A 23696-nucleotide genomic window follows, 5' to 3' on the forward strand; every position below is an offset into this window, starting at 1 on the left:
AACCCAAGACCCATCATTCACTATATCTAGTCCCCCACAGTACACAGAAATGCAATAGTTTTAGTAAATATAAACTGCTAAATGCCTTTTCTGATCAGCAGTTAAAGCAGTCTTGTGACTTCTATCAGTGTGGAGTTTTTATTCTCCAATGGTCGTCCTATGAGGATTCAAGACCCCTGACCCTCTGTCTGGACAGGGCTGATTGGCCCAGTGCTGATCACATGCAGTCTTCCAAGAAAAAAAAAAAAAAAACGTTCTAGCAATAAACACCAAATTGCGCATTTGCAGCTTGTCCCTAGACTCTGCTCTATCAGGAGATGGATTAGGGGCTGTGGAATAAGGGGAGGAACAGAGAAGACAGGATCAAACATCCTTTTTACACAATGCAGAGAATAAATCCCTTAGGTTCCCAGTGAGTATAACAGGCATACTTTATTGCATATACAGACTGATTTTACGGTTGTGGGTTTAGTAACACTTTAAAGGATCTGCTACTCACTATTCCTTATGCAGCAGTATATATGATCTTTGAAGGTCTAAAACTTGTCATGCTCTAATTTCGTGCATGTTGAACAGAAAAAAACGAACAGATTCCACCATCCATGCTATACAAATTTCCTGCTATGCCTACTGTATTTTGACAGCCATCCCTGGTGACAATTTTCCGCCCGTCTCCTTCAATTTTTGAACCAAAGTCTGTCAAAGATAAGGCAGTTGACATGGCCACCCACTGAGCAACTTTTGACCAGTTGCTGAGGAACAGTGGCAGCTTAACTAGGGAAAAAAAGTTTATAGCAAATTTGCTTAGCCCATACATCACTTTTGTTGTCCTTGGCAATAAAGAGCTACAGGTCACCAATCAAGAAAGCTAGCTGAAAATATACACTGCACTGTCAATGTCCTGAGCTCCTAGGCAATCAAGAGCTACAGGGCACTGATCTGCAGAGCTAGAACAGCTGGCAAAGGGTGAGGAGCTGCCAGGAAATGGAGCAGTTTTTTATTTACACAAGTCTGCACACCCCTATGACTTATTCCTCCCTGTCAGTGTCCTTGGCTCTTGGGCAAGCTGCAGGTCATAGATTAGCACAGCTAGCACACAGGGCATAGGAAGGCAAAGCTGGGCAGAAAGATGCAGGGTTGAGGGAAGAGACCCCATTTTGCTGACAATGACTGCTGAGAATAGTGTGCAATGGCTTTTACCTTCCTTATAAATATTGTTATAATGTATTTTAATATAGCTCTAATGAGCTAAAAAAAAGTGTGCATAACATTACCAAAATATTGAACAAAAAAAGTCTCATCTTTCTCAAAAAGCAACATACTGTGTGTATCATTTCAGTATCTTAAATAATTACACAGTAATTGCTACTGTAAGTCAATAAGCCCAAAGCTGAAATGAGTGTATCGCACTAGTCCAAAGGGACTATACAGCTGCTGACCAGGCCTCAACACAATGCTGACACATTTCTATAGCGGAGTTCATACTCTTTTGATGGCTAGATGGCTTTGATGGCCACCATAAGGCCACCATAGGTACAGAGCAGCTACAGGGATGAACAAATTAGGAGGAGCAAAGCCCCGTCTGGACTTTTTACTTGTAAAGAAAGTTTAGAGCCAAAGTGAAGATCTCTGAGCAAGTTTATTGAAATGAGTGACACTGAGGAGTTGGGGATGAAGATTTAAAGGCACCTTTACTAAAAGTGCAATTATCACAAAATCATCAGTAAGTTTATTTTTAACTGTATTCTGTTTTAATACAGAAGACTGCACAATTATTTTCTGTTTGCCCTCTTCTATGATGATCTGATGGTGTGTGGTATCCAAATAGTTTAGCAGTTGCCATTTATTTCTGTGAAGTCAAGGAGGATTATTATATAATCTGCTTTGGCCATTTTACTTAAAGCGGAGCTCCGGCCTCAAAATCGAAAAAGTCGATTTTGGGCCATCCGCTTGTTGAGTGCAACCTGAAAAAGAAATGGATACTGCCGATTTTTTTTTTTTTTTGGTCACTTACCTTATTATAGAAGAAAATATACTCACCTTCCTTCCACTTTCTCCCTCTGCGGCCGTGGCCCACGCCGTCTCTTCCGGTTTGCGATTACTCCTGGGAGATGAACGTAATCGCTCCCAGGAGTCAATGCGCCTGCACTGGCCCGCTCGTCACTTTCGGTGCAGGCGCGGCATTCCCTGCTAAACAGCTTCTGGGCATGCCCAGAAGCTGTGCAGGGATGCCGAGCCTGCACCGGAAGTGACAAGCGGGGCCGGTGCAGTGCATTGTGGGACTCCGACGTCACGGAAGAGGACACGAAGAGGGACGCTGCAGCTTCAGCTGCCCACACCTGAGATGGCAGCGCTGGAGAAGAATTTTTCAAGGTAAGTATTTCTTCTTACAGGTAAGTGCAACCCGGGACAGTTCAGAGGCTATCCATTATGGAATGTACTAGCCCTGACTGTCCCGGGGGTATTTTTAGCTAAAATTGACCCCCGTGGCCGGAACTCCGCTTTAGGAGGTCAACATTAAAAGGTAAGTTTATTACCATTCGGGTGCGGCTGGAGTGATCTTTTTTTTCCATTTAGAAAAGGAGAAGGGGTCATTCCACCAGACACTAGAAAAGTGGACTCTGCACATTTTTGAACATTGGTCACGTAGATTTGTTCACATTTGGTACAATTTGTATGATTTGCACATAAGAAATTATTTATGTGAATATTCATATTTATGATATACAGTATCTCACAAAAATGAGTACACCCCTCACGTTTTTGTAAATATTTTATATCATCTTTTCATGTGACAACACTGAAGAAATTACACTTTGCTACAATGTAAAGTAGTGAGTGTACAGCTTGTATAACAGTGCAAATTTGCTGTCCCTTCAAAATAACTCAACACACAACCATTAATGTCTAAACTGCTGGCAACAAAAGTGAGTACACCTCTAAGTAAAAATGTCCAAATTGGGCCCAAAGCGTCAAACTTTTGTGTGGCTACCATTATTTTCCAGCACTGCCTTAACCCTCTTGGGCATGGAGTTCACCAGAGCTTGACAGGTTGCCACTGGAGTCCTCTTACACTCCTCCATGACAACATCACATAGCTGGTGGATGTTAGAGACCTTGTGCTCCCCCACCTTCCATTTAAGGATGCCCCACAGATGCTCAATAGGGTTTAGGTCTGGAGACATGCTTGGCCAGTCCGTCACTTTTGCCCTCAGCTTCTTTATCAAGGCAGTGGTCGTCTTGGAGCTGTGTTTGGGGTCTTTATCATGTAGGAATACTGCCCTGAGGCCCAGTCTCCGAAGTGAGGGGATCATGCTTTGCTTCAGTATGTCACAGTACATGTTGGCATTCATGGTTCCCTCAATGAACTGTAGCTCTCTAGTGCTGGGAGCACTCATGCAGTCCCAGACCATGATACTCGCACCACAATGCTTGACTGTAGGCAAGACACACTTCTTGTCTTTGTCTTCCTCACCTGGTTACCGCCATGCACGCTTGACACCATCTGAACCAAATACGTTTATCTTGGTCTCATCAGACCACAGGATATGTTTCCAGTAATCCATGTCCTTAGCCTGCTTGTCTTCAGCAAACTGTTTGCAGGCTTTCTTGTGCATCATTTTTAGAAAAGGCTTCCTTCTGGGACGACAGCAATGCAGACCAATTTAATGCAGTGTGCGGCGTATGGTCTGAGCACTGACAGGCTGATCCCTCACCCCTTCAACCTCTGCAGCAATGCTGCCAGCATTCATACGTCTATTTCCCAAAGACAACCTCTGGATACGACGCTGAGCACGAGCACTCATCTTTTTGGGCCGACCATGGTGAGGCCGGTTCTGAGTGGAATCTGTCCTGTTAAGCTGCTGTATGGTCTTGGCCACCGTGTTGCAGCTCAGTTTCAGGGTCTTGGCAATCTTCTTATAGCCTAGGCCATCTTTATGTAGAGCAACAATTCTTTTTTTTCAGATCCTCAGTAAATTGTTTGTCATGAGGTGCCATGTTGAACTTCCAGTGACCAGTATGAGAGAGTGAGAGCAATAACACCAAAATTAACACACCTGCTCCCCATTCACACCTGAGACCTTGTAACACTAACGAATCACATGACACCGGGGAGGGAAAATGGCTAATTGAGCCCAATTTGGACATTTTGACTTAGGGGTGTACTCACTTTTGTTGCCAGCGGTTTAGACATTAATGGCTGTGTTGAGTTATTTTGATGGGACAGCAAATTTACACTGTTATACAAGCTGTACACTCACTACTTTACATTGTAGCAAAGTGTCATTTCCTCAGTGTTGTCACATGAAAAGATATAAAAAAATATTTACAAAAATGTGAGAGGTGTACTCGCTTTTATGAGATACTGTATATATATGAATTTTGCACATGGGGATTCCTTTTTGAAAAAAATATTTTTGGGGCACTTATGAATTTTGTATGAATTCAACGTGGGGAATATTTGTATGTGATTTTATTTATAGTGCGGTTGTTTGGCTTTTGTATATTTTGGATTAAATCTAACTAGTAAAACTATGTTATAGGGAGGGCGCAGATAAAAAAAAAATACTGTGTTATTACTTTTAAAAGACTGCGAAATGTATGTCATTTTTTAAAATCATAGTTCTACTTTAGGTATTTAACTGGATAAAATTATATTTTCACCCAGTAGTTTCCCTGAGTACACAGCTTAAATAATTTCAGAACGTGTAAACTTCAGACCATTTACTGAAAAACCAGAGATGAAAGACAAAACAATCAATGGCCTGGATTGCCGTTTCTTATATAGTAGGAGAAATTATCTACAAAGATGCTACTGAACAGTGCTCTCTATCAAGTGACTGTGAGTTACTGTGACACGTATTGTAAACAGGTCCTCTCACTTCTGCTTGCTTTGTGATGTCACCATCATGCTCCAGTGCTTCCCAATGCCACTGATCTATTCACTCTCCACTCTGTGTTCTACTGCATCACATTAACGGCCAGATACATTTAAAAGCAAACAAGGCTACAATGGGACGCAGCTGTGTGTGGAATCAGGACTCACTACATTGTTAAATGTATCTTTCTACCTTTTAAAGATTTATGTCTTAACTGCAACAGCTTAGTTTTATTAACACTTTACCAGCAGTCATAATTAACATGCTCTGGACATTATGTCAAAAATAGCATTTTTGGGACTTATGGAGTTGAGGAGGGTACAATTATTTAATCAATATAAAAAAATTGGATTTTTTGACTTACCGTAAAATCCATTTCCCTAATGTTCATTGACAGACACAGCTCCTGATCTTCTTAATCATTGGGTTATACGGCCCCCTACAGGAGCAATACACTAGGCAGAAAAAAAAGTCTGGCTATGCCTATAGGCAGTCCCAGGGGGTATACTCCCTCTCTCTGCTCTAGGTACTCAGTTTTGTTACAAGCAGTGTCAGGAGAAATCCAACTCCACAGAGGGGTGGGTGCTGTGTCTGTCAATGAACATCAGAGAAATGGATTTTACGGTAAGTCAAAAATCCCATTTTCTCTTTCGTTCATTAATAGACAAAGCTCCTGATCTTCTTAACCATTGGGTTGTCCCAAAGCAGTGTTAAACATATGGGTGGGAACAGCGAAAAGGATATTCCCAAGGCTAATTATAGCAAACCAGGTACAGTAAACCCGAGCTCAACCAAAACTGAAGCTCACCCGGAAAAAACAATACACCCTCAAAGAGAACCAGGTCATCTAAACAGCAACCTGCAAAACCTTGCGGCCAAAGGAAGCATCCGCATATGCCAACACATCCACTTTATAGAACTTTGTGAAAGTGTGCACCGACGACAAGGTGGCCGCCTTGCAAACCTGTGTCACTGACGCCTGATGACGAAAGGCCCAAGAGGCACTGAGCGCCTGAGAAGAGTGTGCCTTGACAGGGAAAGGAGGAACCTGACCCCTGAGGGAATAGGCCTAGATCACTATCTGTCTGATCCATTTAGAAATGGTCGCAGAAGAAGCGGACAACCCTTTCCGAGGCCCATCCATGAGCACAAATAGTTAGTCTGACTTCCTAAAAGATTCTGTAGCTGCCAGGTACACCCTAATTGCCCAGACCTCATCCAAGGCATGCAAGGCAATTTCCTTTGGATGTTTTGGCCTAGGACACAGGGAAGGCAACACAATGTCTTCATTCAAATTAAAATCGGAGACAACCTTTGGAAGGAACGACAGACAGGGACGAAGAACCCCCCTATCTCTGTGAACCAGGTGAACGACAGGCTAACGCTGCCAATTCCGACACCCTGTTCACAAAGGTGATAGCCACCAAGAAGGCTACCTTCTGGGACAGCTTAAGCAGAGGAATTTCCCGAAGATTCTCATAAGGAGGCTTTTGGAGGACTAAGAGCACCAAATTGAGGTCTCAAGACGGCAATGGAGACCGCACCCCCCGGGAAGGAAGGTCAAGATTCGAACCACGGAGAAAGAGCGAAGATGAACCCCAAGAGACTCACACTACGCAAAGTATGACTTCCACATACAAAGGTAGATCTTCCTAGAAGTGGATTTCCTAGGTTAACAGCGTTGGAATCACCAACTCCGACAAAACACTATCCATCAGCACCTGGCGTTCAACAGCCAAGCCGTCAAAGCCAGTGACTGTAAGGCAGGATGGAAAATTGGTCCTTGGGACAACAGATTCTCCCTGAGAGGAAGCTTCCAAAGAACGTCGGCGACCAGTCGCAATAGATCGGCGTACCAAGCCCGGTGAGGCCAGTCCAGAGCCACTAAGATGACCGGATTCCCTTCTGTCTCGATCCTGCGTAGAAGTCTTGGCAGAAGCTGGAGAGGAGGGAAGGCGTAAATTAGACGTTACTGACCTAACGGGGCCACCAGCGTGTCCGTGGCGTCGGCCAGGGGATCCTGTGACTGAGTCACAAACCTCTGCACCTTTCTGTTGAGCCGAGATGCCAACAGATCCACCTCGGGGATGCCCCACCAGAGACACAACTGATGAAACACCTAAGGATGAAGGGACCACTCCCCTTGGTCCAACGCTTGGCAACTGAGGTAATCCACCTGCCAGTTTTCCACGCCAGGAATGTGTACGGCGGAGAGGGCTGGAACGAACCATTCTGCCCACCTTAGAATGCCAGCTACCTCAAGAGCTGCCAGGATACTTTTTGTGCCCCCCCAGTGATTGACATAAGCCACGACCGTGGCATTGTCAGATTTAATGCGCACTGGACATCCCTGAAGGCGATCAATCCAATGGTCCAGGCACAGTCTGATCGCTCGGAGTTCCAAGACATTGATCAATAGTCTGGACTCTTCCAGCCCTGAGCAGAATTTTTCCCGAGGACGCCTCCCCAGCCAGACAGGCTGGCATTCGTGGTGACCACTGTCCAATACAAGGGGAGGAAGGATTTGCGCAGCCGAAGCGCCGGAGAACAAAGCCACCATATCAGAGACTCCTTCATTCCCCGGCTCAGCCGGATCTGACTGTCCAGAGACTGCAGAATCTTGTCCCATTTGGCCAGAATCTCCCTTGCAAGGAACTCGTATGAAACTGTGCAAACTGAACCATCTTGAAGGTAGACACCTTCATCAGGCCCAGCACCCACATGCAAGTCCAGAGGGATGACCGTCTGCTGGACAGCAGGAGACGAATTGCAGCCTGCAATTTCTAGAGCAGTGTTTCTCAACTCCGGTCCTCAGGGCACACTAACAGGCCAGATTTTAAGTATTACCTTGGGGAAATGCAGACTAGAATACTGCAATCACTGAGCGGCAAATGATATCACCTGTGATGTGTTTCAGTTTTCTTGCAAACCTGGCTTGTTAGTGTGCCCTGAGGACCGGAGTTAAGAAACACTGTTCTAGAGTTTGTTCAGAGTCAGACCCAGATAGTCCACCTTGGGGACCAAATCAGAGCAGACTTCTGAAAATTCAGAATCCAGCAGAACTCCTGCAGAGTTTTTATGGTGATTTCCAGGTTTTCCACCACAGCATCAGGAGGTCGTCCAAGTAACCCAGTATTGTGATCAACCCTTGACGTAACAATCCTGAAGACCCAAGGAGCAGAGGTGATATCGATAGAGGCAAGAAAATCCACCTGATGCATGGATGCCACCACCATGTGGATAGACTCCACCCTGAACTTCTGCACCTGCACAAAGCAGTTCAGCGCCTTAAGGTCCAGAATTGGACGCACCTTGCCTTCCTTCCTGGAAACTGTAAACAGGTTTGAGTAAAAACCCTGAAAACGTTCCGAAGTCGGAACCGGGTCAATCACCCCTTAAAGCAGGGGTCTTCAAACTATGGCCCTCCAGTTGTTCAGGAACTACAATTCCCATAATTTATCAAACAACTGAATGACCCAAGCACTTACTCCAATGGGAATAATAGGCGTGCCCCTCTCCTCAGACGGGGAACTCCAAAGACTACAAACGTAGAAAAGGAGGCGCAAGCACCTAGTGCATTACCCTTGGACACCTTTAAAATGTTTATTAAAATACCAAAAACATACTCACAAACATGAAGAGCAAAAATCGCATAGAATGAGTCCACCACTATGAGGAAAAGGACATGTCCCTGTAATAGAACCGCTAACGCGTTTCGGGAGGCATGCTCCCTTCCTCAAAGCTGGTCCATCCTTCAACAGGCCCAATTATATACTAAATGTGTTTACACAAATCCCTCCCCCTCCTTCGTGTACGCTGGGCAGGGTCAAATGGTATCCATGCAAGCCAACAACATAAATAGACTACGTTTAGTAACCATCACTATCCATCCGTGCAGTGACCTGCTGTCCCTTTTAAAGGTTATTATCACTGGAACCTTCAATTGCATGATCTCTCTTACCAGGTGATGTATCCAGGTCACTGATGGTTTCATATGTGCCCCGTCTCTTCGGGCCATCCCCACGCTAGATTTGGGCTTTCATCCACACTACAACACCATATTGGAGTGCAGACTGCTTTGTCCCCTCCTTAGGTGTACACCCAAACCTCCGGGAAAACCCCCTCAAGTCCATCCCTGCTGGAGAAGACGGCTTCCGGGACCCGGAACGCATGCCACTCTCTGATTCAAAGATGCCACCACCGACCGAATGGACTCCATTCGGAATTTCTGCACCAGCACAAAGCGGTTCAGAGCCTTAAGGTCCAGGATTGGACACACTTTTGCCTCCTTTCTGGGCACGGTGAACAGGTTTGAATAGAAGCATTGAGAGTGTTCCTGTTGGAGAACTGGCACAATCACCCCTTGAGCCAGGAGATCTCGTACAGCCTCCCACAGATCCTTCAAACGATCCGGACACAGGTGAAGATTTGACTGAAAATAACTGTCCCCTGGCCCGGAAACCAGAATTCGATCTTGTACCCGAAACAAACCAGTTCGCGAACCCAATTGTCCTGAATGAAGGAAGTCCAAGGTTCCTGAAAGAAGTGCAGATGTCCCACCACCCCTAAGATGGGTGAGGGCGCCCCTTCATGCTGAAGAGGACTTGTCTGCAGCACTGGACTGACCGCCTTGGACTTGCCCCAGGGTTTCTTAGCACCTCCAGAAGTTCTGAACAGCTTACCTTTCAGACACGAAAAAAACATTTATGAGCATAAAAGGAGGGACCCCGCTTAGTACGGGTGTCTTACCCTTGGAGGATTGAGGAATAAGAGTACTCTTCCGGCCAGTCAGGCCCTTGATCAACTCATCCAATGAGTCGCCAAACAACCTGTCTCCCAAAAAGAGGATATCAGCTAAGGCTTTTTTAGAAGCTTGGTCAGCTGACCAGCTCTTCAACCAGACCATGCGTCTTAAGACAATGCCCACGGCCGAGACCCTGGCCACCAGGAGAGCCGCATCCATAGACGCATCGCACTGGAACACCAGAGCCTGGATAAACTGGTCTAACAGTTCCAGCTGTTCCGGGGGAACAGTCTCGGGGTCCAAAGACTCCCGCAAACCCCTAATCCATTCCGTCACCGTCTGTGAGACTAGCAAAGACACAAAAAACAGTTTCAAAATGGAACCAGCACGTGAAGATGGCGGGAAAGGGATTCCACCCTCCTGTCCACTAGATCTGTAAAAACTGGGGAATCCTCCACAGGCACAAGAGTAGAATTTTTTAATCTGGAAACAGGATGGTCCACTTTAGGTGGCACCGTCCAACGGTTGAAAACCTTTTCAGCAAAAGGATACAGGCGTTTAAATCATTTTGGCACCACTAACACGTGCTTAACGCGCCGCCATTGGTCATTCCCAATATCGTGAAAAGTGTCGGGACAAGGGAAAACCCTGTCAGCTTTTGGATAATTCTGGGAGCCAAAGCCCACCCGATTCCCTGCCGGCGTGGGCTCATCAGCCAATTTTAAAGTATACCGCACTGAAATAACCAAGGCTTCCACCAAAGCACGTTCCCGCGCTGCAGCTGAAGAAGACCTCTTCTCTACCATCGGACTGCGAGGACAGCGACCCCTCAGGAAGGGGAGTATCCGGGGCAACCACATCATCCTCTGAATCAGAGGACACCTCCACAGATGGAGAAGGCAGCGGCCGTTTACAGCTATCAACCTTTTTCATGACTAAATCAACTTTATTTGCAAGGCTTTCCAGGGCAGCTGAAATTGCGGCCAGCGACTGCAATCCGGACTGTCTGGGAGTCGCACAGAGTGGGTCTGAGGGTGAAATTCCAGTTTGGGACTCCATAGTGCAAAATGCAAAAAACTGAGTATTGTAGCTTTAAGAATGCCGATCGCGGTATCCACCACCGATCACAACGGTCTGCAGGGAGCTCCTTCAAACCAAACTGATAGCAGAAAGTGCAAGGGTATGCCCGGAGGGACCCTCAATACTTTACCACCTCAGACACACAGCCTCCTGAATCTTCCACAGCATGGAGGGAGAAGCAGGAAGTGACCTTGGCTCAACAGCAGGAAATGACCACACAGGAAGTGATGTCGCCTGATAGGGTTACACTGCCAAGTATAGCACCAGGGCTACACAAAGATGGATGCCCATACAAAATAGGAAGCTGCAGGGAAAATGGCAGCCCCATACAAGTCTTTGGGGAAAAAAGTTAATTGCCCACACCTAAGATGGCGGTGCCCAAGGCGCACCATGCGGCTAGGGACCAACACATGAAGGCCTCAGGAACCACAACAGGGACCAGGAAGCCCAAGGTACCATGTTACCCTCCCCCACCCCCCCTCGAGCACCAGAGCACTCCAGACGCACAGCCCCCGCAGGGACAGGGAGAGGGAAGGACACACAGACAGCGCACAGGACAGACCAGGGGGATCTCTTGGGAGGCAGAATCCCATTATCCCCAGGGGAGATCCAACATCCCCCCAAGGCTAGCAGCGGCAAGGTGGGGCACAATTACTCACCATACCATGGACTGGGTGGGCTCCGCTTCGGGCAGACTGCTTCCCACCCGATATGGGGGTGCTGCCAGCTAAGGAGTACGCTGTGACTGAGGGCGTTCCAGGTCGTTGCGTCCTGGCGAGGCATCCGCTAGCAAGCTTGTCCCCCTCCGGACAAGGGGGCACCGTCGTGACTAGGCCTAGGCTGGAACTATAACCTGCTCACACTCATAGGCCAGACTGGGGGGACCATAAGGATCTAGATTATCCAGTACGAAGCAATCCCCAGCTGGCATCATTGCTTGTAAATCACCAGGAAATTCTTCCCTGAATACTAGCTAGCAAGTGAGTAAAGAGAAATAAAAGAAAATATTGTGAAGAGAATAAAAAAACTGAGACCGGAGTCCCAGCAGGAAACCTAGGTCTACTCCTTCTCTAGGCAGAAAACAAACTGATGCGCTGGGTTGTGCAGCGTGGGTTTATGCCTGAAGGGACAGCCCCGTGGGCGTGTGTATTCAAATTTTCTTGCCTAGACTACTACTGATGGGAGGAGCATAAACCCACTCAGCTCATGGAGATGAGGCTGCGTCTGTCGACGGACGATACAGAAAAGAACCTTGCCAGGGGACAAGAGCAAAACTCGATCTTGTAGCTGGACCGAATGACTCTGTGGACCCACTTGTCTTGTACCAGGGAAGTCCATGGTTCCAGAAACCAGCGAAGACGTCCCCCCACCCCTGGTACAGGTGAGGGTGCACCTTCATGCTGAAGGAGCCTTATCCGCGGGTCTGGAAAAGCCCGCTCTCGGCTTCCCAGACCAGGTTCTTTGGATCCTCCAGAGGAGGCTCTGAAAGGCTTTGAACCCTTGTCAGTCGACCCTTAGGGACTAAAAAACTTCTTATGAGCCGAGAAGGAGGGCCCACGTCTACAACGAGGTTCCTTGCCCTTAGTAGCCTGCAGAAGAAAGGTACTCTTTCCCCCTGCGAGATCTTTAATGATGTCATCCAGGGTAGCTCCAAACAGACTCCAAAAGACTCCTTCAAAGAGGTGTTCAGTCAAGGCCTTTTTAGAAGTCTGGTCCGTAGACCAGCATTTAAGCCAAAAGACACGCCTAAGTACGACTGCCAAAACAGAGAGCCCAGCCACTAGAGGAGTCGCATCAAAAGAGGCATCACAGATAAACTGCAACCCCTGGACCAGCTGGTCCACTAGCTTCGCTCGGCTGTTCTTCCTCCAGGTCACAGCGTAAAAGCTTAGCCCACTCAGAGTTTGCAACACCAGGGCAATGATGAATACTGGCCTCAGTGCCGAACCAGCCAGAGTTTACATACTGCGGGCCACAGCCTCCGCCTACCTGTCAGCCAGATCCTTAAAGGCCAGGAACTCTTTAACCAGAATCATGGTAGACTTGTTCAATCTGGAAACCTGTGGAACAGTCCACTTCTTAACAAGGGACACCTCATAGGGGTATCGCCAAGTAAAGCGCTTAGGGACCCAGGGGGATGCTTTGGTCGTCCCCACTCTTTAACGACAATTCTGTCAAAATAGGCGGGGAAAGGAAACTTGCTCTGGATGGCTTGTGAGTGCCATAGGGAACCTGCACCTCCGTCGCAGCTGCAGTTGCTTCCTCCATCTTCAAGGTCTTACGCAGATACAATTAGTGCTTCCACCAGCGCCTTTTCGTGCACTGTTGCAGATGTAGAGGAATAATCTTCACTATCTGAGGACTGTCCGTGATGCTTTTTTTATTTGCACTAACATACAATATTTCAGGACAAGCTTTCGGGGTATGTCCCCTTCATCAAGGTCCAAGCAGTACTACTCAGTTTGTCCTGAAATATTGTATGTTAGTGCAAATAAAAAAGTATCGCGGGCAGTACTCAATTGTCTCTGTCGCAAGTGCACCTATAAGGCTACAATCACCTCAAGTTTTAAGCAGAAAATTATGAAGAATGGAAATTATTAAAGTACAGGTAAATCAAATTCCATGCACCACACTACAAAGCTTTAACAATGTTAACATTGTATAAGTCTTATAACATTATATAGTCTTTTATATTTATTATTATGTTAAGTCACTCAGTAGCAGTTTATGTATGTTTTGACGTTTAGAATGGAGAACTATTTGTAATGATGTGAATATTGAAAATAGATTAATTACTGTATGTTGTCCAGCAAGAGACATAAAGGAAACACTTAAATAAATGGTGTTTAGGCTTCTCTGGGAAGCACCCTCCCACTGTACATGTAGAGAATGGTAGAGGAAAAATGTCTTAAAGCTTTCTCATTAAAGTCACATTTCATATTCTGTACCTTGGTGAATTCCTCAGGCTCCTTTATGTCCATGGTCCGTGAAGCAAATTCTAATAGCTCCTCTGAACTCTCCAGGGCATTTGTACACTGGGACAGCTGATTCTAGAACAAAATGGAGAAAAGAAGAGGCAATGTATGTGTGAGTGTTGAGCAAAGTTATGTGATTGAAAAAGAAATGTAACAAAAATAGCACAGCTTTTCTGTCACTTGTCAAAAACTTCAAAAACACAAGAGCTCTACTTTGCTTTAGTGCACTGGTGTCTTAATTGTATACTGTATATAGGTATAGGTACAGTGGTTTAAAGTCTTAGATACTTCTAAAAAAAAAAAAAAAAACCTACAGGTATCTTTATTAATCAACCAACACAACCCAATCATCATTTCAGGAAAACCATCACCCTCTGCATGGAAAAAAAGCATATATTCTACACAGAATACATGGAACTAACTGTGTAAGCTCTTCTGAAAATTGGCACGGTGTAGTTGAGCAAGTTGCCAAAGATGCATAGTTTGTGAGGATGCTGGGTGTTTGAGAGCCTATTACATGTTTTCATATTAACAAGGTAAAATCTTTATTGGATATTTTAACTGATCTTTGATTTAAACCAACAGCCGCTTTTTATTCAGAGAAGAGTATACACATGCACAACAGGCTCCTAGAGGTGCAGATACATATGCAGTTTTGTAAAACTCCTAAATCTTGGGGAGCTCAAATATGTAAACAGCAACTTCAGTTCCTACAAGTTGTGCCTGGTCACACCATATTCTAATCCTTATTTTTTGTCTGTTTTTGTGTTGGACTGCCTCATTGACCAAATGAGATGCCAAAGGGAAAAGCCAGGAACTGAAATAACTTTTTGCATATTAAAGATCATGTAAGCCAGCCTTTCTGAACCATTTTACTCCAGAGGAACCACTAAAATTATTTTCAGGTCTTGGGGACTCCTAACAAACCAATTTACAGGTGGGCCAGTGGTAAAAATTGGTGATCAGTAAGAAAAATTCAACCCTTAGGGTCCTTTCACACCAACAATCAGATCCGCCTGTCAGTTTTTTAGGCGGGGATCGGCAGGTAGATCCCCGCTGAGCAGCACGGAGTCCCCTGGCGGAGGCGGTCTGTGTGAAAGGAGCCTTACAGTGGTGGACAGAATGTTGCTGGATTTTTCAGGTGCCATTGGTCCTGGAACTTTGCAAGCGCTATCATATGGGAGACACAGCTCAAGTAACCCCTAGCAACCTCTGGAGGGACCCTGGTTGAAAATGGTTGCTGTTCGTATGTGCCTGTTCAATATCGCCCCTGTGTGGGCAAGTCATGACTTATCATACGCTCTTGAAACTTATAACAAATATTGAAACAGAAAATGGTTGCTGTAAGCTCTAATATAAAACTTTCCTAATGCGTGAGGAAGCACTAGGCCTGTGGCAAACATATTTGAAAATTCTTCTCTCGCATTACTGGTACCCATATGGAGTTCCCATCCCAAAAGATTACTGACACAACAGAGCTGAGAGGACTGATGCTCTAAATCTATGCTGGTATAAAAAATTGGAATTGTCTCTTACCGTAAAATCCTTTTCCCTGAGTTCATTGATGGACACAGTCTCTGATCTTCATATCAGTAGGTTTATACTGCCCCCTACAGGAGTAGGACACTAGGCAGAAAAAAGTTCTGGCTACGCCTATGGGCAGTCCCAGGGGGTATACCCTCTCTCCCTGCTATAGGATGTCAGTTTTGTATCAAAGCAGCGTCAGAGAAAATATTACCAACCCAACTCAAATAGAGGGGCGGGTACTACGTCCGTCAATGAACTCAGAGAAAAGGATTTTACGGTAAGACAAAAATCCAATTTTCTCTATCGTTCATTGACGGATACAGTCTCTGATCTTCATATCCGTAGGGACGTCCCAAAGCAGTGCCATAAAAATGAGGGGTGGGAACAGCAGAAAAATAATTCCCCAAGGCTAAACCATAGCCAACCAGGCAACATAGGACTCATCAGAACAACAAGATGAGACCCACCTGAAAAAACATTAAACACCCTCAAGAGAGACTGGAAACACCCTTAAACTGCAGCATGCAAAACTTTGCAGCCAAAAGAGGCATCAGTAGGTGCCAGCACATCCACCTTGTAAAATTTTGTAAAAGTATGAACAGAAGACCAGGTAGCCGCCTTGCAAACCTTAAGCACAGATGCCTGATGGCGAAAAGCCCAGGAAGCACTAAGCACCCGAGTAGAATGCGCCTTAACAGGGAAAGGAGGAACCTGACCCTTAATTGAATAAGTCTGCACAACTGTCTGCCTGATCTACTTGGAAATAGGCGCTGCAGACGCAGGCAGCCCTTTCTTGGGGCCATCCGTGAGTACAAAGAGCGAATCTGACTTTCGAAAAGACTCAGTAGTCACTAAGTACACCCTGAGTGCCCGAACCACATCCAAAGTATGTAATGCAATTTCCTTAGGATGTTTAGGCTTAGGACACAAAGAGGGTAACACGATGTCCTCCTTTAAGTGAAAACTAGAAACCACCTTCAGAAGGAAGGACGGATCCGGACGAAGTACGACTTTATCCCTGTGAACCACCAGATAGGGAGAACGACAGGACAATGTTGCCAGTTCCGACACCCTGCACGTAGAAGTAATAGCCACCAAGAAGGCAACCTTCTGGGATAGGGTAAGCAGAGGAATCTCCCGAATATTTTGAAAGGGAGGTTTATGGAGAACCGACAGCACCAAATTAAGGTCTCAAGGTGACAGCTGAGGTTGCATCGGAGGCGCCAAGTGCCGCACCCCCTGGATAAAGCTACACACCAGGGAATGGGCGGCCATTGGCCTTTGGAAGAAAATTGCCAAGGCCAAAACCTAACCCTTCATATTACAAAAGGCTAACTTTTGATCAACCTTCCGTTGAAGGAAAGCCACCGAGTAAGAGTGAGGGGGAACCCCAAGAGACTTACACGACTTCCATGTATGATGATAGATCTTCCTAGAAGTTGCTTTTCTCGCTTAAGCATAGGGGGAATCACTGAAGCAGACAATCCCCTGTCCTTCAGCACCTTGCTTTCGACAGGCAAGCCGTCAAAGCCAGCGACTGTAAAGTAGGATAGAAGATTGGCCCTTAAAACAGTAGATCCTCTCTGAGAGGAAGTCTGCAAAGAGCGTCTGCGACTAGGCTGACCAGGTCGGCGTACCAAGCTCGGCGAGGCCAGTTCGGAGCCACAAGAATGGCTGGAATCCCTTCTGCCTCTATTCTGCGAAGAAGTCATGGCAGCAATTTTAGAGGAGGAAAGGCATACATCAGCTGATACTGACCCCACGGGGCCACCAGCGCATCCGTGGCGTCTGCCAGAGGGTCCCAAGAGCGGGCCACAAACCTTTGCACTTTTCTGTTGACCCGAGACGCCAACAGATCTACATCTGGAGTGCCCCAACGAAGGCACAACTGCTGGAACACCTCCGGATGGAGACCATTCCCCTTGATCCAAGGTCTGTCGACTGAGGAAATCCACATGCCAATTTTCCACTCCTGGAATGTGAACAGTGTAGAGAGCTGGAACAAAGCATTCTGCCCATCAGAGGATGCCAGCCACTTACAAGGCCGCAAGGACACTGTTGGTGCCCCCTTGGTGATCGACATAAGCCACGGACGTGTCATTGTCCGATTGAATACGCACTGGACAATCTCAAAGGTACTCGGTCCAGTGGACTAGGCAAAGCCTGATCGCTCTCAGCTCCAATACATTTATCGGTAACCTGGATTCTTCCAGGGATCAGACTCCTTGAGCAGAAAACCTGACAAAAACCCCTCTCCACCCGGACAGACTGGCATCCGTGGTGACAATTGTCCAATATATAAGAAGGAAGGATTTCCCTTGTTTGAGCATCGGGGACCGAAGCCACCAGATCAGGGACTCCCTGGTCACCTGGCTCAACTGGATCTGATTGTCCAGGGAATTTGGATTTTTGTTCCATTTGAGAAGGATTTCCTTCTGGAGGATTCTCATATGGAATTGAGGGAAGGGGACTGCCTCGAAGGACGACACCATCAGTCCCAGGCCTCTCTTGCAGGTCCGAAGGGACGACCATTTGCTGGACAGCAACAGCTGAATCGCAGTCTGTAGTTTTTGGAGTTTTTCCGGAGGAAGAAACACCCTGGCTGTGGACGAGTCCAAAGTCAGACCCAGATAGTTCAGTCTCATGGAAGGGACCGGGGAGGACTTATGAAGGTTCAGAATCCACCCAAACTCCTCCAGAGTTATCATGGTGATCTGCAAATTTGTCACCAGCACCATGAGAGACACCGCACGGAGAAGCAGGTCACCCAAATAATCCAGGACCGATATCCCCCGCTGTCGTAACAGCGCCAGGACCGGAGCCAACACCTTTGTGAAGACCCGAGGAGCAGAGGCGAGACCAAAGGGTAACACCACAAATTGATAGTGATCCTCTCCCACAGCAAAACGCAAAATACGTTGATGTCCTGCACATATTGAGATGTGAAAGTAGGCATCTTTGAAGTCTATAGAGGCCAGGAAATCTTAAGTAGGGAAGCCACCACTGTGCGAACGGATTCTATCTTGAATTTTTGAACTCGCACAAAGCAATTCAGTGCCATCAGGTCTAGGATTGGACGCACCTTTCCCTCCTTCCTGGGGACCGTAAACAGGTTTGAATAAAAGCCTTGAAAACGTTCCACACACCGAAGCGGAACTATTACTCCTTGTTGTACCAGGTCCTGTACCGCACCAAAGAGAGCCTGTTAGCGACCCGGGGACAGTCTCACATTAGAAGAGAAGAACTTTACCAGTGGAACGGATCGTAACTCAATGTTGTACCTGGACTGTATGACCTTGTGAACCCATTTGTCTTGTATCCAGGATAACTACAGGTCCAGGAACCGGCAAAGATGTCCCCCCACCCCAGATATGGGTGAGGGTGCACCTTTAGGCCAAAGGGGCCTTGTCCTCAGGTCTGGAGAAACTCGATTTTTGTTTGCCAGACCAGGGTTGCTTGGAACCACCCGAGGGAGCCTTGAAGGACTTTGCCTTATCGACTGACCCTGAGGAACGAAAAAACTTCTTATGTGCTGAAAAGGAGGGGCCCCATCTGCGACGTGGGTCCTTACCCTTGTTAGCCTGTGGGAGAAAGGTGCTTTTACCCCCTGTGAGACTTTGATAATGTCATCCAGGGTAGCCCCAAACAGGCGATCTCCTTGAAAAGGCAGATAAGTCAAGGCCTTGTTTGAGGTCTGATCTGCAGACCAGCACTTTAGCCAAAGTATACGCCGGAGGACCACTGCCGAAACTGACAGTCTGCCCAAAACGGAAGCAGAATCCAGTGCGGCATCACAAACAAATTGCAGCCCCTGCACCAGCTGGTCAAACAGCTCCTCAAAGGCAGGAGGAAGATGTCTCCCCTCCAGTTCACGGCGTAGTAACATAGCCCATTCAGTCAATGTTTGCGAGACAAGGGCAACCGTAAACATCGGTCTTAGAGCAGACCCCGCCAGGAAGTACATATTGCGGGCCACAGACTCCGCCTTTCTATCTACCGGATCCTTAAAGGACAGGGAATCCTCCATTGGGTTCATGGTAGCTTTATTCAGTCTTGAGACCAGAGGGTCCACCGTAGGTGGCACAGTCCACTTCTTTATAAGGGACTCTTCAAAGGGGTAGCATCTAGCCATCCGCCTAGGCACCCCAGGGGAATGCTTTGGGCGGTCCCATTCTTTTTTGAGCATGTTGTCAAAATACGCGGGAAAGGGAAAAACCTTTGCCTCCCTGGATGGCTTGTGAGTACCAAACATAGCCTGCGCCTCATTCGCAATCACAGCTGCGTCCTCCATTTATAGGGTCTCACGCACAAACACAACCAGTGCATCCACCAGTGCCTTTTCTTGCTCGGTGGCGGAGGTAGAGGTGCCATCCTCACTGTCAGAGGAGACAGGACTGGAGGTAGTAGACCCGGGAGGGGGAGACCCATGTCTGCGGTGGCTGAATCAGACTCAGAATCTGACACATCAGATGAGGCAGGGGTAGGCGGAGGGCATTTTTTGGCACCTCGCCCTTTAAAGGCCACCTCCACCTGGGACACAAACGATTCCAGGACCGCCAAAAGTGCATCTATGGACAGCTGGGAACCAGAGGGTCCTGCGGCCTCCTTGAGGGGGTCAGGTGGGGACACATGTTCTGCAGGGTCCATGTTGCACCAGGGGAACCCGTCAGCAAAAAATGTATTTATTTATTTATTTTTTAAAACGTTCCACTGCACTACAGCGCCCCTAAGAGGTCAGGCAGAGCACCCTGAAGACCCCCAGCAGAGAGAGAGAGAGAGAGACCCCCAGACTCACCACCCTAGACCAAAGATGCACCAGGAGGCCCAGAACGTCTGCACAGCACGTGTCTGCAGCGATCTCGATACAGAAAGAAAGATCTGAGGAGCAGCACTAGGGTATAGGGAGGGGCTCCACCAAGAAAAAACACTTCCAGGAACTCCCAAAACATGGCCACCAGTGATTCCTTTTAGAAATCCACAGCAAAATGGCCGCCGGGTGTACCAACATGGCCGCCAAATCTTGCAGAGCACATGAACTACAAGAAAATGGCGGCCCCACTCGGCCTGCAGAGCCACCAAGGACCCTCGTGGGGACCCCCAAGCCTCCTGGATGGGATCGACAGGAAGGGGGCCCTAGGAGTGACAAGTAAATCCCCCCCGCACGATCGTTCGTCCGTCGCCAGCTGCGCACCTTCCCGCCCCCACCTGCGGCCTGATGCTCGGTCTCAGCCCCCGGGAGTAGTTACAACAGTCCCACATCCCCAGTAGTGAGGGGTGGGGGCAGGTAGGGGGGGGTAAGTGACAGGACAGAGGGGAACCCGGGGTTGTAGGGGTCCGACCGTCCTAGGGAGGGCCCCGTGTCCACCCCAAAATTGGCCAGGGGAAGAGGGGGGAACATTTACTCACCATACCAGGAACAGGTGGGCGCCCTCTTTCCTGACAGAACCCCTCTCAGCCGAAGTGGGGGGGCTGTCGGCCAATAGGAACACTGCAAACCGGACCTAGACCCAGTTGTATGCGACCTGGCGAGACGTTTAACTCACTGGGCCAGTCCCCGTCCAGCGGGACTATGTCGTGGCCGACCTAGTGCGTTGCTGGGGTCTGCACGCGCTCAATGGCCAGCTGGAGTGACCACTGGATCTATATAGGCAGCCCATCGCCCAGATCCGGCTTAGTTGCTTGTAGATCTCACAGGAAAAATATCCAGAGAAAAAAGCTAACTAGAAAAAACTATCAAGAAAAAAAACTTTGCCAGGACCAGAGATCCCAGCAAGGAACTAGGTCCTGACTAGGCCGATTAAAACTGACATCCTATAGCAGGGAGAGAGGGTATACCCCTGGGACTGCCTATAGGCGTAGCCAGAACTTTTTTCTGCCTAGTGTCCTACTCCTGTAGGGGGCAGTATAACCCATCTGATATGAAGATCAGAGACTGCGTCCGTCAAACGATAGAGAAACCAGAGTTCTTGGGTATGAATGCTGTGTTCCCAGTAAGCATTTCAAGGCTTGGTTTTCAATACAAACTGAAATGTACTTTGTGCATCAAGCAACAGCTAAGCAATTAGGAGGGAAGCATAAGGTAACCTGCAATCAGGAGTAGAGTAAAGCATGGCCTCACCTGTAGCTCCTGGGTTTTGTGAGCTTGTTCCTGCTTGATTCTATTAGTCATACTCTCTTTCATCTCATCAAGCACAGAGTAGAGACCATCAAACTCTTCATCCAGGTCAGACAAGACCTTGGCAGAATTTCCCTGGAAAATTATAGTAATAACATGTCACAGCAATGTAAATAATATTTATTCATAAATAAAAAGGAATAACACATCCAGTTATGGCCTAGGTATATGAAAAATTCTAGGCTGACTTTGTCCATAAAAATTGGATTTTTTTGTTACTTACCGTGAAATCCTTTTCTCTGAGCTCTTTGATGAACACAGCTCTTCAGCTCTTCTATTCTAGACCATAGGGGTTTTTAGCGCCACCTACAGGCGTAGGAAACTAGGCAGAAAATAATAAATTACCGCCTATGGGCAGTCCTAGCTGATATAAATATCCCTCTCTGCTATAAGCAAGCCAATTAGTCGCAAAGCAGCACAAGTAAAAAAGAACCAAGTAGAGGTGTTGGGTGCTGTGCCCGTCAATGAACTCAGAGATAGGGATTTTACAGCGACACAGCTCTTCTATTCTTGAGCATATGGATGTCCCAAAGCAGTGCCTCAATGAGGGGAGGGCAAACAAAAAACAGGAGTAACAAGGAAAACATGTCAACCACCCAAACAATCCCCCCCCCCCCCTTCCAGGGAAACAAGGAACCTTAAAGAGCAGCCTGCAAAACCCTGCAGCCAAAACAAACATCTGAAGATGTGAACACAAAAACATTGTAAAATTTGGTAAAAGTGTAAACAGACAATCAGGTAACCACCTTGCAAACCTGAGACACAGATGTCAGATGTTGGAATGCCCAAGAGGCACTAATCGCCCTGGTGGAGGGTGCCACAATGGGGAAGGGAGGGGGCCGTCCGTACAGCGGACGTCTTCAGGGGACAGAAGACATCTGTTGTACAAACGAAACATGAGTAGGGTGAGGCCAGTAGCTTATGATTTTACACACCTGCTGATGTTCTCTGATGTAGTGTCTTTTTGACTATGTGGCTTTTAAATTTGTAAGTATATTTGCTTAAAGTGATTGTAAAGTCTCATTTTTTTTTTTTTTTGGTTAAAAACAAAAAAATCATGATATACCTACCTGCTCTGTGAAGTGGTTTTGCACAGTGGCCCGAATCCTCCTCTTCTCGGGCCCCTCTACCCTGCTCCTGGCCCCTCCCTCCTATTGAGCGCCACAAAAGGAAAGCAGCTTGCTAATTGGCTCACTGAACTTGATTGACAGCAGCGGGAGCCAATGGCACGGTGCTGCCATCTCAGCCAAACAGGAGGGAGAGTCTCAGACACCCCTGCAACATCGCTAGATAGGGATGGGCTCAGATATTAGGGGGGCTGAGTCAGCCTGCTGCACACAGAAGGCTTTTTATCTTAAAAAAAAAACCTTCTGCCTTTACAAGCACTTTAAATAATTTATGTGGTTTTAAGCAATACTACTCTATGGTCCTTTACGTTTTCCTCCATTTATCCAAATTTAGAGGAGTGGTCTTTGGATAGCCAGTGGAGGACCCTGGATACTCTGGGCACTGCAGTATTTTGTTTGGTGGCCTTTGATTGGAATGATTTCTGCTAAGCTGATCTCTTATAATTTGGAGATCATTAGCATTTGGTAAGGGAACTTGATTTCAAGATGTTTGGGACTATTGCACCTGGAAGTGAACTTGAAAATATGTTTTTTTAAGCTTACTTTTTTAAGGACAAGCTTCAACAATATGTTCTGTGATGGGCACGTTACCATGTATTTTGATGTAAATTGTGTATAAAGTTTTCTATCATGAGTTGTAATTATATACGATGTAGTGGTTATTAGATTTTCCTTTCATTTTGCACTAAGCACAACATTTTTGTTGGGTTATAAAAACATTTGATATGTTTTCTATTGAGAAAAAAATATTGCGTTAAAGTGGTTCTAAAGGCAGAAGTTTTTTTTTATCTTATTGCACTCTAAGATTAGGGATAGACCGAACGTAAGCTACTCCTTTAAACGCTTATTAGTGTCAGCTAATATGTCTATCACTAAATGTAACAAAGAATGGTCTATTTAGTTGGATGTCCACAATCCTGATACCTAGTACTTAATGCTTATTGTTGCATATTGATTTCCCTTGGGGGGGGGTGGACAGGGGGAGAGGCGGCACAAGGGACACTGTTGAGGGGGGTTGGGCCCTATGGACACAGTTTGCACCCCCTCTATCCTAGCAGACACAGTACTCCCGACCGCCTACCCTATAAGCGTGGGCCTTTTCCCTCTCCACTCCAACTCCTAAAACGCTTATGGCTCTCCTAAATGACTGCATAATGCTATTGATTCCTGTACAATTGTACCCGTAAA

The 23696-nt window shown here is 46.9% G+C and overlaps 1 protein-coding gene across 5 annotated transcripts in view; it reads right to left on the reverse strand.

Annotated features, from left to right (window-relative positions):
* The window catches only part of FSD1L (fibronectin type III and SPRY domain containing 1 like), a 153816-nt gene that overhangs the window by 89959 nt on the left and 40161 nt on the right, over positions 1–23696 (reverse strand). For all 5 annotated transcript variants that reach the window (XR_014225833.1, XM_082270803.1, XM_082270804.1 and 2 more), the window contains exons 3-4: positions 21325–21456; positions 13653–13754 (exon numbers count right to left, since the gene is read on the reverse strand). Coding sequence is in view for 4 of the 5 variants with exons in the window: in XM_082270803.1 (XP_082126929.1) it covers positions 13653–13754; positions 21325–21456 (234 nt within the window). In the remaining variant the exon portion in view is untranslated. The remainder of the gene's footprint in view (positions 1–13652; positions 13755–21324; positions 21457–23696) is intronic.

The sequence above is a fragment of the Pelophylax lessonae genome (genome assembly GCF_965119305.1).
Source record: "Pelophylax lessonae genome assembly, chromosome: 1".
NCBI lineage: Eukaryota > Metazoa > Chordata > Amphibia > Anura > Ranidae > Pelophylax > Pelophylax lessonae.